At 31.4% G+C, this 15,535-nt stretch overlaps 1 protein-coding gene across 1 annotated transcript in view; it reads right to left on the bottom strand.

Moving 5' to 3' along the window:
• The window catches only part of LOC129223788 (neural-cadherin-like), a 461,316-nt gene that overhangs the window by 437,881 nt on the left and 7,900 nt on the right, over nt 1-15,535 (bottom strand). The window contains exons 5-7 of the mRNA XM_054858146.1: nt 14,296-14,485; nt 12,330-12,512; nt 11,108-11,291 (exon numbers count right to left, since the gene is read on the bottom strand). Coding sequence (XP_054714121.1) covers nt 11,108-11,291; nt 12,330-12,512; nt 14,296-14,485 — 557 coding nt within the window. The remainder of the gene's footprint in view (nt 1-11,107; nt 11,292-12,329; nt 12,513-14,295; nt 14,486-15,535) is intronic.

The raw sequence follows: 15,535 nt of genomic DNA, 5'->3' as shown, positions 1-15,535 counted from the left end.
CATATTTCGTTTTCCGACATTTTATGATATCAAGAAGCATCCGAGACTACCATTCTTGGTCACACCGGAGTCCCCGAAATTTCCTCTTGATAGCTCTTTTACTCCTTTAATTGCATTGGGAGAAAAAGGTACAGGACATCTACAGGCCAAAGTCAAGCAGTGCTACCCTGCACACTGGTGTTTAAGCGAATTTCTAGAAAGAGTATTGCCTCGCGTTGGCGGGGGGAGACAGGGAGGGAAGAGCGGAACATTTCAGATAAGCAAAACCTGAATGTAATTGGTTGAAAATAAAGACCCCCTTGACTGACACTACGGCCTTCATTGATTTCGAAATTGAAAGGTTTGGAAGCACATATCTATGCGAAAGTACTTTTTCGGCGATGAACTTCATCAGAAATCGTCACAGGAGCTCTCTCTCCGACAGTTCATTGTTAGATTTCCTTCGGCTGGCAACGACAAACATGGATGTTTACATTCTTGTCTGTGTAAAGAATCTTCTGTGAATAGTAAGTTTTTGTGGTCAACCTTTTGGCGTTTAAATTCATAGCCTTATATTAGGAATGCAAGGTTGATGCTTTAGTTCAAACATAACTAGCATGCAAATTCTTCATAAAAAAATTAATGAACTTCATAAAAGTTGTTTCTCTAATAGCACAGTGCCAATGTACTAAAAACAACCTGTCCTCGCCACAGCGGGAACAATGAATCGGGGCAATTATGTGCTCTGCACCTAACTGCGAGTAGTAAGCCGATTCGGAACAAAAGGTTTATTAACAAATTCCGTAAAAGTTGTTTTTTTTTTTACCTGAACAGTGCAAAGGCCCAGAAAACAACCTGTCCTCGCTACAGAGTAGGCAATGAACCGGGGCACAACCACGTACACCTGAAACTAGTACTATGCCAGAAATTCTTAATATAAGGCAAAAAAAAAGAAATTTTTTGAACCCCCCCTCCCCCCATGTAAGGGTACGTAAGATTTTTCAAACCCCTTCACCCCCCCCCCCCCTATTCTTACGTAAGATTCCATTTCATTTTTCAAAATACATAAATGCTGTTAGAAAAGGATCAGTTATACTAAAGCTCCCAGTTTGAAGGAAATCAAAGATTTTTTGTTTTTCAAATATATATTACATGATGTGATACTAATTAATTAAAAATAAAAGATGCCATTAAAAAGGCGATTCTTTTATGTTTTACACTATTCATTCTTTTTAAACAAGTAAAAAAGAGCTACCCCAGATTTTTTTTACCTTCCAAAAGCAAATGAAATGTGATCCCTTCCAAACCACTTGACCGCGCGATTTCTAATGTAAATTATCGGCTTTGAAAATATTACGTAAGAACGGGTTTGACCCCTCCCCCCACCCATCAAATAAGGGTATGTAGAGATTTTTATAACCCCCCTCCCCTCCGGACCCTTACGTAATTAATGAATGGCCCCTAACACCAAATAAGGCAAGTAAACAAGTTCCGTAAAAGTTGTTTCTTTACCAGCACAGTGTCAATGCAGGGAAAATAACCTGCCCTTGCTATAGTATCTGTAATGAATAGGACTCCATTCACCATTTAGAACTCTACTATGAGTTGTAAAAAATCGAAACGGAAGTGTCCCATCCAGAGATATTTCTATAGCTTTTTTCAAGGCATTAAAATACTCTTTGACGAAAAGAAAAAAGAATACAAAAACAGTAGAGACCATAAAAATATTAATTAATCCCATTTTAAAAAAAAAAACGAAATCGAACAAGTCAGCAAAAAATTATCTGTGTACTATTTTGAATTTTGACACGAAAAAAAAATCAAATAAGGTTTTTTTTTTAATCCAACAACTTCTTTTTGTCAAATTTTTATTGGAAATACATGGCACAAATATAACGCTTGATTAAATTTTTTAAAGATTATTTCCTATTTTCAATGCGTTAAATTCGCTTGTACAGGTGTTGAAAATACCTCTGGTCCCATCCATGATAAATACTACTAGACCATCTGTCCAAGTAATTAAAAATCGTGAGTGGATACAGAACAATGTCTGTACAAACAAAAGCACCAATAAGTGAACTCAGCATGATAAGTACACCCAGCATCGATAAGTGAACTCAGCATCGCAAATGAGAAACACCGTGAATGCAAAATAAACTCTGCACTGAAAACAGTTCTCCTTTACATTAAGCGGTATTATCCGAAAAAGTTAACAAATCCATCGACAGCGACAAAAACGCGAACTCAAAACATGAAACAGAAAATATGTTATACTGCATATAACAAGGTTATTCAAATTCCATCGTAGGGCTTCGGAACAAAGTCCGACAAAACAGGAAGCGGAAATAAAATTTTGTACGAAGGTAACATGTTGTTGGCACTCTTATCTTTAAAAAAAAAAAAAAAATCATTATCTTTCATGAAATAAAATGAAAAAGGATAAAAATTCACACTCTTGTAGAAAGCGAAATTTATAAGCGATAGGCTAAAATTGCATATACAACACAGTGGCAGCGACTGGGGCTTTCAAGTGAGGGAGCAAAAAATTTCGGAAGCTGGATAAATAATTTTAGGCTAGCTTTGTGTGATGTTAGGAGGTTCTCAACGGAAATTCTTCAATGCTGAAAGTCTTGATGTAAAAGGGGAGACTCTGGGGAAGATTTTAAAGTAAGGGGGATTCTTCCGGAAAAAAATTCCGAAACTGGTTTCTTAAAATGTAAATTTTAACAATTTTTAGAAAACTTCGCACAAGAGGTTCTGTGGGGAGGGGCGTGGGGATTTCCCTAAAATTTTGTGACATTGAAGTCTTAAAACCATTATTTCAGTAGGCTATTTTTCAGCGACTTGAGAAGGAAGGACGGTGCTCGGAAGTTCTCTGTGGGATTTATTTATTTATTTTTTGAACTGATGAAGTTTCAAAAACTCAATTTTTGACTTTTTCTGGTGACTTTAGAGAAAAATTCAGAGCACTGACACCAATGTTTTTTATTTGATTCGGATTCTTAAAATGTAATTTTACACATATTAAGTGTAAGTGGGGTTTAATACAAAAAAATCCGAAATTGGATGCAAATTTAGGCCATCTTTAAAGGTGGGGAAGGGGGGACTGCATTTAGAGGTTCTCCCCCGTCTCCACTGATTCATCACATACTGAGTGGCCTCTCTTCAGACAAACTCAATTTCCCTGAGATTTCCAGAATAAAATTTCAGAAATTCCAGCCACCACGAAACGTATTTCCAATTTTTTAGTTTGATTTTGAAACATAATTGAACCACTATATTATACAACGCATCTATGTATACACATATTCATATGCAACTATGTGTAACACCCCTACAAGATTTTTTCATGCTTTGCATTCTGAATAAAAACTGCTCACATGTGTCAGCCTTTCCTCTACATACTAATGATATAAAATTTAAAATATCATGAAGAATGTTTAGAATTTGTTCTTCGGGTTTATTCAAATAGCAAAGCAGCCATTTTGCTATATATATATATATATATATATATATATATATGGGAGGAATATGAAAAATAATAGATTCTACGATCAACCAGCGCGCATAATTGCGGCTAGAGCATTAAATGCATTTTAAATATTTGGTGTTATGCATGTGCTCCACCTCCAGGCGGGCACGAAGTAAGTGTAAAATATCGAAATAATGAAATAAACAACAAATTGAAAAAGATTGAACAAGGTATGCAAGAACTTGAAGAAGTAGCACAAATGTAAAACCAACAAATTTAACCACAACTACATTTAAAACAGTAAAAACTAATATTATATATATATATATATATATATATCCTTAGATTCTATTTTACTTTATTCATGAATCCATAGCTGCCAACCTCACGATTAAAAAGAAAGACACTAAAATAAACAAACAGGAGCACCAAATGGGGTTCTGAAACAGAATCGGGAAAATTAAAACTTAAAAAATACAATTCTGATATCACCCTTTCATTTCTATTGTTTGGCATGATTGACAATAATAAAAAAAAATGATCTCTAAACCGCAATAATGGAAACAAACTTTCCTCAATGATCTGTTCAATGTGGGCATGCTTGGATAAAAAATAGGTTTTACTCCTATTTAAGTACCTTTTCCTTGTCAAGAGTTTAAATATTGGCCAGGTAAAATTTCAACCATAAAATAAAAACTTTATACATAAATGGCTACTTCTGTATGTATATCCTGGGTAATATTCAAAACTACAGGACCGATTTCAACCATTTTTTCACCATAGATAGCTACATTATCAGGGAGCAACTTAGGCTATAATTTATTCCTAAAAAACTTAGTTTAAATACATTATGATGGAAAACAGTAAATGTCATGTAATTTCCCCATTAAATGATTAAATATAAAACCTATTGTTACAAAAATTCGATGCCTAACAGCAATATTAAAATTAATCATAATGAAAATTTTGAATCAAAACTTCTCCAGAGCAAAAATGAGTTTAAAGCCATTTAAACATTTGGAAACTTGACTTTTTGCACACTTAGGGAAACATAGTAGAGAGCTCTTTTTCCTTTTGCGCTTGTGTACTATTTTATTAAATAAAGAGCACGGTTTTTTTAGTGAGCTTTGTTTTTGTTAGTTCATATTTTGGAAATTCTTGAAATTTTTATATGCTTCAATTTGTGCTTTTGTTTCTAAATGAATACTCGTTCGTTCTTTATACTTATTGCTATTTTACTTTTATGGGTAAGGAAGAAGTTCGATTTTTAATCATGTCAAAGCCGTGTGTTTTGAGTTCTTCAGTTAAAACAAAAAACAAAAGAAAGTAGTGATTGTTTCTCACAATTATTACTGACTCAGGCAACGCTGGGTACTTTTGATAGTAATAAAATAAATGTAAAAACAAATCCCAAACCCTCTCTACTCAAAGAGAATGATTGATTTCCAGTATAACCTGTAAAAAAACAGACAAATACTGACACATTCTGATTTTCTGACACATTTAATTTCATGCTGCATGGGCATTAAAGGCTAACAGCCATACAGAAATTAGAGTTCGTAAAAAAATGATCAAAGGGCTAGAAACATTTAAAAGCAAAATTGCATTGATATCAACTCAGAGCCAAATTCGTAAATAACAAAAATCTTGATTGAAAACATGAGACGTTAACCGAAATTATCAATCGAAAAACAAAACCTGCAATAATATGGAGGAGGAAATGTGCATTTTTTATCGTAAATGTTAATAACATTTCCTTTTTCTTTTTATAGCATTTATTATCACAAAAAATGCAGCAAAACATTTCCATTTATCTTTTTTTAAGTATGGAGTTATCTTCCACAAATTTCTATTTTTCTTCTTCGAGAATGTACAGCAATATTCAAGTATAGAACAAACTTTGCCGATGTTGCACACAAAAAGCCAATTAGTGGAAAATCCCGTTTGCAGTAAAAATCAACACATTGCCTCTCGTAATTTCCAGAGTCAATCAAAAATTTCCTTGAGGTTTCCCTGTTTTCCGGTGCTATTTTGAAAATCCCTGAGAATTCCCTGTTTTCCAGAGTGAGTGGCCACCCTGACATAGAAAGCAATGTTTGATTAGCAATCGCAAATTAAAACATTTGCACTGTTCTAATATTACCAATTATACGAGAAGATAAGACATTCAATTTCCGATGATGTAATGAATTAGTTTTAATGACCTAAAGTACTTTTGTTATTAAGTAATTGGTGAAATATTTTCAACCAAAATCAAAATACATTCTTTTGTTTACTAATTTATTAAAAATATATTAACTACATTAATTAATGTATTTATTGTCATTAATTTCAACAAGTTAAAACACATATATATCATTTAACATTCTGAGTAAAAAAAATTCACTATTTGAAAAAAGTGACTATAAGTGAAAATGTTATTATCAGTCATTGGTAACTAAAGAATTTCCCCACTTTTGTCCCTAAGGTATATAGAGGAGATTAGGTATATATAAAACCAATTCCCAAGAACCACAAGATTTTCCTAAATAATTATTTTATTTCACTCTTTTATTTCCATTTAATAAATTTTACAAAATATGCATATAAACTAAAGTCTTTTCAGTAGGAAATCTATAAAATATGAAAATTAAGACTAATCATTATAGTAGTGAATGGAAAAAATAACTAAAAGAATGCAATCTTCCAGTCCCCTTTGGTATTGCAGATTTTTTAAGGTGACAAAACAGACAAAAAAAGAATCCTTCTACAGTGTAAAAGATTTAATCAATACATACTTCCTCAAAATCAATTATTTCTCAACAACTTCATTAACAATTTTCATTAAAAAATTGATAGAGTGCCGGGAGAAAATATTAAGTGCATCTCATTAAAATTCTTTTCATTAATAACTCATCCAAAATTAGCTTTGAAAGGTTGAGGGGGAAGTAATGAATTGAAAGCGACAGTCTAGTCAAAATTGAAACAAGTCATTTTCAAAAAATAAAACTGCAAAAAAATATGGCTAAGATAGCAGTGAATAGGGTATTTTAAGAAATTTCCACTAATGCAGGTAGAAATACAATAGGAAGTATTTTGGAATTTTATAAAATAAAGTAGGAATTATTTGAATTCTATTTCAGCTGCAGGGGGGCTGTAAAATTTGATAACCCATGCAACTAGCTTTGTACATTTTTTTAATCACTAAATCGAAATATATACACTTTATAATTATTTGAACAGTAAGAATAATAAATGAAATAGGAGAAAGAGATACCAATTCAAAATCAAGGCAATGTTAACAAATAAAACTAGCACGGTTGCTTACTAGAGGTATACCAATACCAAACCTCAGGATTCAAAGCTAACTGTTCAAAAAAAATTTATGATATAGATTTTTTATGTAAAAATAGTGGGGAGGAGGTAACTTTTCAAAAAAAAAAAAAAAAAAAAGAAATCAAAGACCAATGTGATTGATAGCAAACGTAAAAGCTAAACAAAATTCTCTCTTTTCTGCCCCCCCCCCTTTTTTTTGCTAGGTTCTTAATTATACTTCGTTAAAAAAATTATGAAAGAAGGCTATAATGTGATTTTTCTCCCAGAAGACAAAAATACACCAATAGTAGAAAATGGAATACAGAGGTTCAATTAGTTTTTTGCTTACAACTTACCAGTTTCTATATTTATCTTTTCAAAAAATACCAGTTATAACAGACAAGAAAAAATCTAGGCCTCAAATTAATTCCAGTGTTTTTGATTAGAATTGTTAATTATTCTTGAAATGATTTAGTACCTTCAAGTTATATATTAATTTTTTCAGCAATTCTCTTTTTGTTAGCAGGGCTGCCAACCTTTTCTCAAACAATTAAGCGTAGTATTAATGAAAAAATGTGTAATTTCGAGTGCTTATGTGTAGTGTAATAGTGAGCAAGGTTTATTTACCTCCCTCTTTTTAACCTTTTACCACAATAAGATGTGAATGAGGATTAAAAATTAGAATAATATGCCTTAACTATGTAGTTCAAAGATAGAAAAAATACTACGTAAAATAATTGCAGAAAAACAAGATTTTATTTATTTTTAAAAGCAATAGAAAATTAACTTTTCTGCCCCCCCCCCCCCCCCCCCTCCCCCGTCTACAATAGTCTTTTTATTTAAATACAAATAAAGTTCAAACGTAAGCAAAAAACGGGGAATTCAAAAAAAATATCACAAAAAATAAACAACATTTGTTGTAAATAGATTATTAATTATTAACAGAAGAAACAAACTACAGCAAAGTACAATTCATTGCTGACCTTGGCATGCTTCCAAAATAAATTTTTTCATTAATTATGAAAATAAAGAATAAAATCATCTAATCTTTGGTAGAATGTGTTTAAAAAAGCGTTGATTGTTCAAAATATTAAAATATTTACAATATGCAAAAGGACTGAAATTGTGTTTAATCTTGCCATGCATACAAAAAAAATATTAATTTCAAAATTATTATGATAAAAAGTAAAATAAGCTTACCTTCAGCAACGAGCATAAAAAAAATTCCAACTATCCAAAATATTAAATTTTTTTATGTAAAGGAATTGAAGCCTTTAACACAGGTAGCAATTTCCTGTGAAGTGCAACATACAAATGCATTGTTTTGCTTAGAGATGTGTAGTGCTTAGTAAGTTAAATAAATTTGTAGTTTCTATATGAAATGCATAGTAGTTGGCAGCCTTGTGTTAGTATAACAATACTTTGAAAAATTAAACACATAGGCTTTTCCAGGCTTTCCGGAAAAAAATTCATGAAACTCCAGACTTAACATTTGAATTTGCAGCTTTCTAAATGAATCTAAAAATTATGATTTCCTTTGAACATTAGCAAAACAAATTATTCAGAATTTCAATAATAGAATGTTAATATTTATTCTTTGGTGATTCTTTCTGCTAATGGGGTATGTCCTTGGATAAATACTTGCTTCACATATGACTCGTATACTTTTTCCAGCTTGGACGAATTGGGCAGAGAGCATAAAATCCTACTTACTGCAACAGATTAATGATGCAAAGAACTATTCTTTGCAGGTCAATTTTCAATTTTCCAGGTTTTAGACAAAATTAATGATTTTTCTAACTTTCCTGGATTTTTTTGATAAATCTAAAATTTACCGACGATTCCAGATTTTGCAGGCTCTCTCTGCCCGGTGCAAACTTTGGCACACACAATACAAACACAGAAAGAGAAACAAAAATATGAAGACCTGAATTTAAAACAAGGTTTGTCACATCAAACAGTCGGGACATTCTCTAGTTTACCAGTACCTATCATATACACTTAAAGCACATATTGAGATAAGATAGATCCTAAACAATACTATCTCTAGCACAAAACACTGTTAAATCTAAATAAATGTCTTACAAGGCAATCCGGCCAAAATTTTAATCAAAAAGTTGCAAAAGTCTGTGGCTCATCTGTCAAAATTTTTGGCACTCAAGTTAGGGATCATGCAGTCTTACTCTTCATTAAAAGAAACTAATAAAACTTTGGCAAGAGGAGGGGGATTAGCAATTAGTAAAAAAACTAAAATTATGATTTCAAAACAAGAGAAATTGATGTAACTTTTTCAGCTACTTGTTATAAATTTTGATATACTTGAAACAAATTATTGCAAAACCTTTAACTCAAAGTAAAAATATGAATATTTTGCAATAATCATGGAAATCTCAACTCTTGTCGACGAATTCAGTTATATCAGAAAACTGCTCTCCCTATGTATTCAACCCTCTTATCATAGAGCTTGTTGAAATCCTCAAAATGCATTTTCATAACCAGATACAATAAAACAAAAACTTATTGATTATTATAAATTGAAGACAACCTTCATACAGTTATGGATTGTATTCACACAAGTTATAAGGAAACACAATAGACTATGAAAAATATTTACCTTATATGATTGAAAATTACTAAAGAACTTAAAACATTTCCATCCTAACAACATGGAAATTTTTTGCATATATATAAAAGTACTCATCTCATTGCTTCACTTCTATAACAATTCATGAATACATGAGAAAAATATTCTTACCACAATAAACAAACTGCTTCAAACCAAGTATCCGGTATACCGGACACGAACTTTAAACAGCTCCTAATCATTTAATTGATTAAATTGCTTGATTTTTTTGGAAGTTGACTCTTTATTATTATTATTATCTAAGCAAGAATTTTTAGTTTGGGGATTGACAACACTAACAAATAGGAATTGGGAGATAGGGTCTGGCTCATTTTTCCAACCATAGATTCTTGTAGCAAAAACAGGGTTTTTCTTCTGATTTTTTAAAATACATTATTTTTAATTCCTTCTTTTAAATGCTTATATTGTTTTATTATTGTTTGGATAACATTTTACAATGAAATTTGTTTGATGTTTCATTGTTTTTACATCTGAACAATTAATTTCAAAAATGTGTGTTTGGTATACATTGGACATATCATAACTCTTATAATTTTTCACCTACAAACTTGAGTCTTTGAAAGACAACTTTTGTCTATAAGATGATCTGTGCCATAGTACACTGTCTACCATATGAGAACATTTTTGGTAAAGTACTTTACAATTCCAACTAAAGAGGCTAAGTCTTTTCTGTTACTGTAAATGTTATACAAGTTTCACCTTCCAAATAATCTTCAATTCAATAGCCAACTAAGATATGAACCACAAAATCTAAAAATATCCTCAATATCTAATTTGAAATTTAAAACCGAAAGTTTCTTATTTTCCTCATAGTGCTACAACTGTCTTGAAAGGAAAGTTAATTTTTTGCACTGAAGTTCCTTTCAAAATAACCATATTCATTTTTGTCCTTTTATCTATAGAAGCTAGTATGACTTTAAAAAAGTCCGATTTAATGGGGTTTTTCTACAGCAAAGTTTTTCCACAGTTATTTCTAGATCATATTTCTCCCACCCCCCACCCCCGTTTTTTTTGGTAATATGAATACTAAATAAAAAAAAACAGCACACCAAAAAAGTAGTACTACTCAAAAACTTTGAATACTGAAGAAACTTGAACTAACAAACCAAAGGAGTTTATTTTGAGATGCTGTAAGTGCAACTAACAGAAAAATTTGTCAACTCTTAATATCTGCTTCAAAACACACTACTTTTCAAAAAATAATTCCTTTTTCCCCTCCAAAAATAGCTTGATTTTAAGTTGTGAGTGGTGTTCTTGAAGTAGGATGTATTTTTTAAAAACAAGCAATAGAGGGCAGCAGCTGTCAGAACTAAATCATTAATAAGGAAAAGCTCAAATTGGAAACAGAAATCACTTAGAAACATGAGATTAACGGGGGAAACATTCAAAGCTCCCACCCTCTACCATTTTTATCTTTGAATAAATGTACCTTCTGTTTTGAAGCCACTGACAACAGCATAGCAGAGAAATCTCAACCGAACAACAATCTGACGGTTCTTTTATTTTTAATCGAAAATAGTCATTTAACATGACACCAGTACAACTGCCTAATCTGAATTTTCTTAATTACCTATGGAGTTGCTTTCAAATACCAGTACCAAGATATGTCAAATTTCAAATATCTTTCAAATTGATCTACAAATTTCAATTTGCAAATAAAGTTCTGCTTGTGCAAATACACAGTAAAATTCAACAAAAAACTGGATTTTTAAACTCACCTGAGTTTGGTTCTGGAGGAGGCACGTTGGGTCTTGCAGAAGGGGCTCCATCTTCAGCTTTCACAATAATCACATAAGATTGCCGCTCTTCTCGGTCAAACTCCTCCATAGTAAAGATCTCACCACTTTCCCTGTCGATTCGGAATTTGTCCCCGTCGTCTTTCGGCTCGATGGAATAGTAAACCTTTGAAAGATTAAAAAGGAATTCAGCATCGTAAAATAGAACACAATGAAATAAATTAAGCAGTGAAAAAACTAGCTAATCCATTTAGCTAAGAAGTGATTTCCTCCTATTATTTTTTTTACACTTGCTAAAAATCTTAAAACTTTCTTTAAATGTATATATTATTTACCAAACACAACCTTCTGCAGGATTTTTTTTTTTTTTAAGGACATGTAAGGATTAGGATAGAACACATGTAAATGCTCAAAAACAAAAAAAAACTGAAAGTTGTTTGCAAAAGTCAACAAATTTGAAGATTGCAAATCATGGAATTCTAATAACTAATAGAAAAAATATCAGTTTTTTGTCATCTGACTATTCATAAACTGCTTCCTATTAGTTTTTTTTTTTTTTTTTTTTGGTAGTTTCAGTTATTCACCAGCTCTTCATTAACCAAATAGTGCATCTGTATCTTCAAACAAAAATTTAAAAATGTATATAAAGAAAATTTGCTTTATAAAAAAACTTAAAATATGGTTGAAAAAAAAACAATATTTGTATAGGAAGCAGAAAGAGAGCGCAATGAAAACATGTACTTTCTTTTGTGTGTACATGCAAAAATAGCCTCATGTTATTTACAGCTTTCCTACAATTAAGTAGCTATCTTAAACACCTGCTATTCATTTTCTACATTACTTATTATTTCCTAACCAGTGAACAATACAAAGCATGTTGTGCAAATATACAAAATTATTTTTTCAAGTGCAGGTTTTTGGTCCAATCCTGTAATATCCTTCTTAAAACCTTCTTTAAAAAAGCCATTCCCTGAATCCGATGATTAAAATTCAAAGAATTCCACCATTTTGCATAAAAATCACATGTATGATAAACACTGGCCCCAAACAAAATCTTTATTTATGTATTTTAATTTAGTGTCACAAGTTTTCTGTGTTTAAGAATATACTTAGAAATTGCATTAATAAAGGTGTTTAGTTATACGCCATTTATAAAATTGAATACAGAATTTTTAAAATCAAGAAATAATAAAAAGGTATATACCTTGTTGTTGGGATAAGTGCCATCTTTGTCGACCGCTCTGACTTGAGTAACTTTAGTTCCAATAGGCATTCCTTCAAGAACAGTTTCTAGTTCTTGTTCAATGAACAAAGGAATTTCATCATTGACATCCTGCAGCAAAATATAAACTGTGGCTTCACTTGCTAGTTGTTGAGCACCATTGTTCTGAAAGCAAAAAAAAATTTGATAAGAATATGCACCTTGTGATAATAAACAAAAAAATGACTTGCATGCAAAAAAAGACATAGCTAATTCATCACACAAAAACTTGAATTGAGTCATGTTATAGAGATCTAGGTTAACACAAACTACATTATTTTCATTATCAAAAACATTATTTTACATGTTTTTCAAAAAGAAAAACAAATACAGTAGACCCTCGTTTTATGCAGGTTTATTATACGCAGCTCTGATTATACACAGTTTAAGATTTGACACATTTATTTTACACGGATGAGTTTCGGTTTTACAGGGATGCAGCAATGCAAACACATAAAATTTTCCCTTCTTTCAAAATCCAAACTCCTACAGATTTCAGATTACACGTAATCAACTGCATTTTGGAGTGCTAATAATCGAGCTTGGGCCACTCGAGACATTTTATGCGACTGGTTCCAGAGCTCTTTCCAGAAGTAAAGTTATGAAACTCACACAGTTCAGAACTCACTGGAAGAAGAGCTTTCAGGAGTGACAAAGGAGGCCAAACCCAACGAGCATACCGACGTCGTTGACACACAACCAAAAACGTTCACATTGAAAATTTTGTGCCATTCCTAGACAACAGAAACGATTTTTCTGATTTGTTAGTGAAGAAAGATTCTATCATGGAAATGATGGCAGTGATCATGGATGCATTAATGTTCTGCAAAGAATTACAGAGAAAAATTCTTAATGACTGCCAAAAGACTATCATAGCCTTTGTAAACAGAACACAAAATTAATTTATGTTTTTCTTATGCATGTTGTGCATCAAAGTCGATATAAGTACACATTAAACATTATACAATTAGTCATCACTAGAATGAAGTATTTTGTTGACTACGGAACCAAACCCATATTTTAACACTAGTATTAGGTCTCAATTTACGCAGCATTTCTATGGAACGTAACCCCCGCATAAAACGAAGGTCTACTATATTACTAAGAATTATTACTTTTAATCAACATAAAAGATGGAGAGATGATTCTGTGTTATAAAATAAGATAGAGTAAAGAAAAAAAAATCCTGAAATTCACATAAGACCTTTATTCTATTCCATAAAAAACAAGGCGAGCAAAACACAGCATGTTGAAACTTAAGACATGCAAATAACACCTTTTGGAGGAAAAATATTAATATTTTGTTTGTTTGTTTTTTACTTTGACAACCTGTCATTCTTCTGAAAGGGTGGTAATTTTCAATCTCATCTTTTGCATAGTCTCCCAAAACTTTGACAACTAATATTTCCTGGAGTTTTGGTCAAAAATGTTTCAAATTTTTTGTGTTGGAATTACTTTCCAATGGAAATTATTTCAAGACCTAGAATTAGTATAAAAGGCTAAATTTTGTATTTTTTAACCAGTTTTCTTTTTTGTTTCAAACTTTCAATATTTCAACTCCAAACCTTATTTTGACCCGATTTTACAATTGGAAGTATTCATCTGAGACTAACAGATCCAAAAACAGAGGTCTTGAAAGTTAAACATACTGTATACGTATTAAAAGAATGCAAGAAATATTCAAACAGTATGTAATGAGTAAAACAATTTGTTAAAAGATATTGTGACTTTAAGAATAATTTTATTTTCCTCCTTTTTTAGCTCAGACAATCTTGTTTCATTGTTTGAATTTTGGAATGGATGACTGGGTTTTTTAAACAAAAAGGCAAAAAATAATTGGAACCTTTCAGAACAGAATGATCTTCGCGACATTGTCTAGAAGAAAAGTATATTCAAAAATGTCTCTCACCGCAACACGGACAGTTAAATTGTACTGTTGAATCTTCTCATAATCTAACACATAGTTGACATGAATACCAGCCCATGTTTCACCATTTTCAGAGTACTGATTGAGATAAAAAGTATCTTTGCTGTTGGTTTGTTCAGTTCCACCTTTGATCAGTGTATAGAAGACTCGAGGATTGTCAGGAATGCCAGAACTATGGAAAAGAAAGAATTTTATCATAAACTTGAATATGTTATGAAAAAGAATGTACAAATCTAAAATAGCTAATTATGTGATCTTAATAACAACATATTTAATCAATAAAGAACCACTTGAAATTAATAACAAAACAGGTTTCCCCATACACTTATGTCGTCACCCCAGGGCAACCATAAGACATCTAAAACCAGAATCAAATGGCTCATATCCTACTATTGTACTGAGGTGATGATATGGTAATTACATAATTTTAATTTGCAAAATAAGCAACTCTCAATTGAGTAAACACTCTACAAGTAAAACATTTTTAAAATCACTGATTGGGCCTTTGATACAGAGAATGTCATAAGTTTTACAGACATAGGGCACTTTTGAAATCAGAAGCCTTATAATATGGGCTATAAGTTTTATCATTTTTCTGTATTATTATTATTATTATTATTATTAAAATTCAGAATGTTAAACAAAGGATCTTAGGCAAGAAAAAATTCTTTATCTTCAGCGATAAAATTTGATTTTATTTTAAAAGAAATTAAATTTATTGGAGAAACATGCAGACAGAAATGACTCGATTGGTACCTGTTTTCTTAGGAAACCCCCTCAATTTTTGTTTCAAGGATTTTACTTTGTTCGACAATTCTCAATAAACTAGTTTTTATACTTGACATTTTTATGATTTTCCTTTTTCTACAAATTCAATGATTGAGACTCCTTCATCATTTTTTAAAAGTGATAACTTTGCAGCCTGGTTCATTCAACTAAAGTGAAGTTAATACAAGCCGAAAAAAGAGGTTCACCATGTCGGAAGCAGGCAAACTATCACATGACATAAGATTCCCATTTGAATCTGTAGGTCAGAAATGTGTACAAGTTTAAGGAAAACACCAGGTAACAAATGACTTGATTTCAAAGCTCACTTCCTTCATGGTAGATGGTGTTAATTTCTCCCTTTCTCTTTAAGTAGTATTTTAGAAAAAAAAAGTTCAGAAAAGAATGGAAGGGAAAATGTACAGTCTAATATTTTAATGACACAAAATCAAGAGGT

This window comes from Uloborus diversus, chromosome 6 (assembly GCF_026930045.1).
Source record: "Uloborus diversus isolate 005 chromosome 6, Udiv.v.3.1, whole genome shotgun sequence".
Lineage (NCBI taxonomy): Eukaryota > Metazoa > Arthropoda > Arachnida > Araneae > Uloboridae > Uloborus > Uloborus diversus.
The sequence above is the reverse complement of the archived record's forward strand: the minus strand, read 5'-3'. Positions and strand labels throughout refer to the sequence as shown.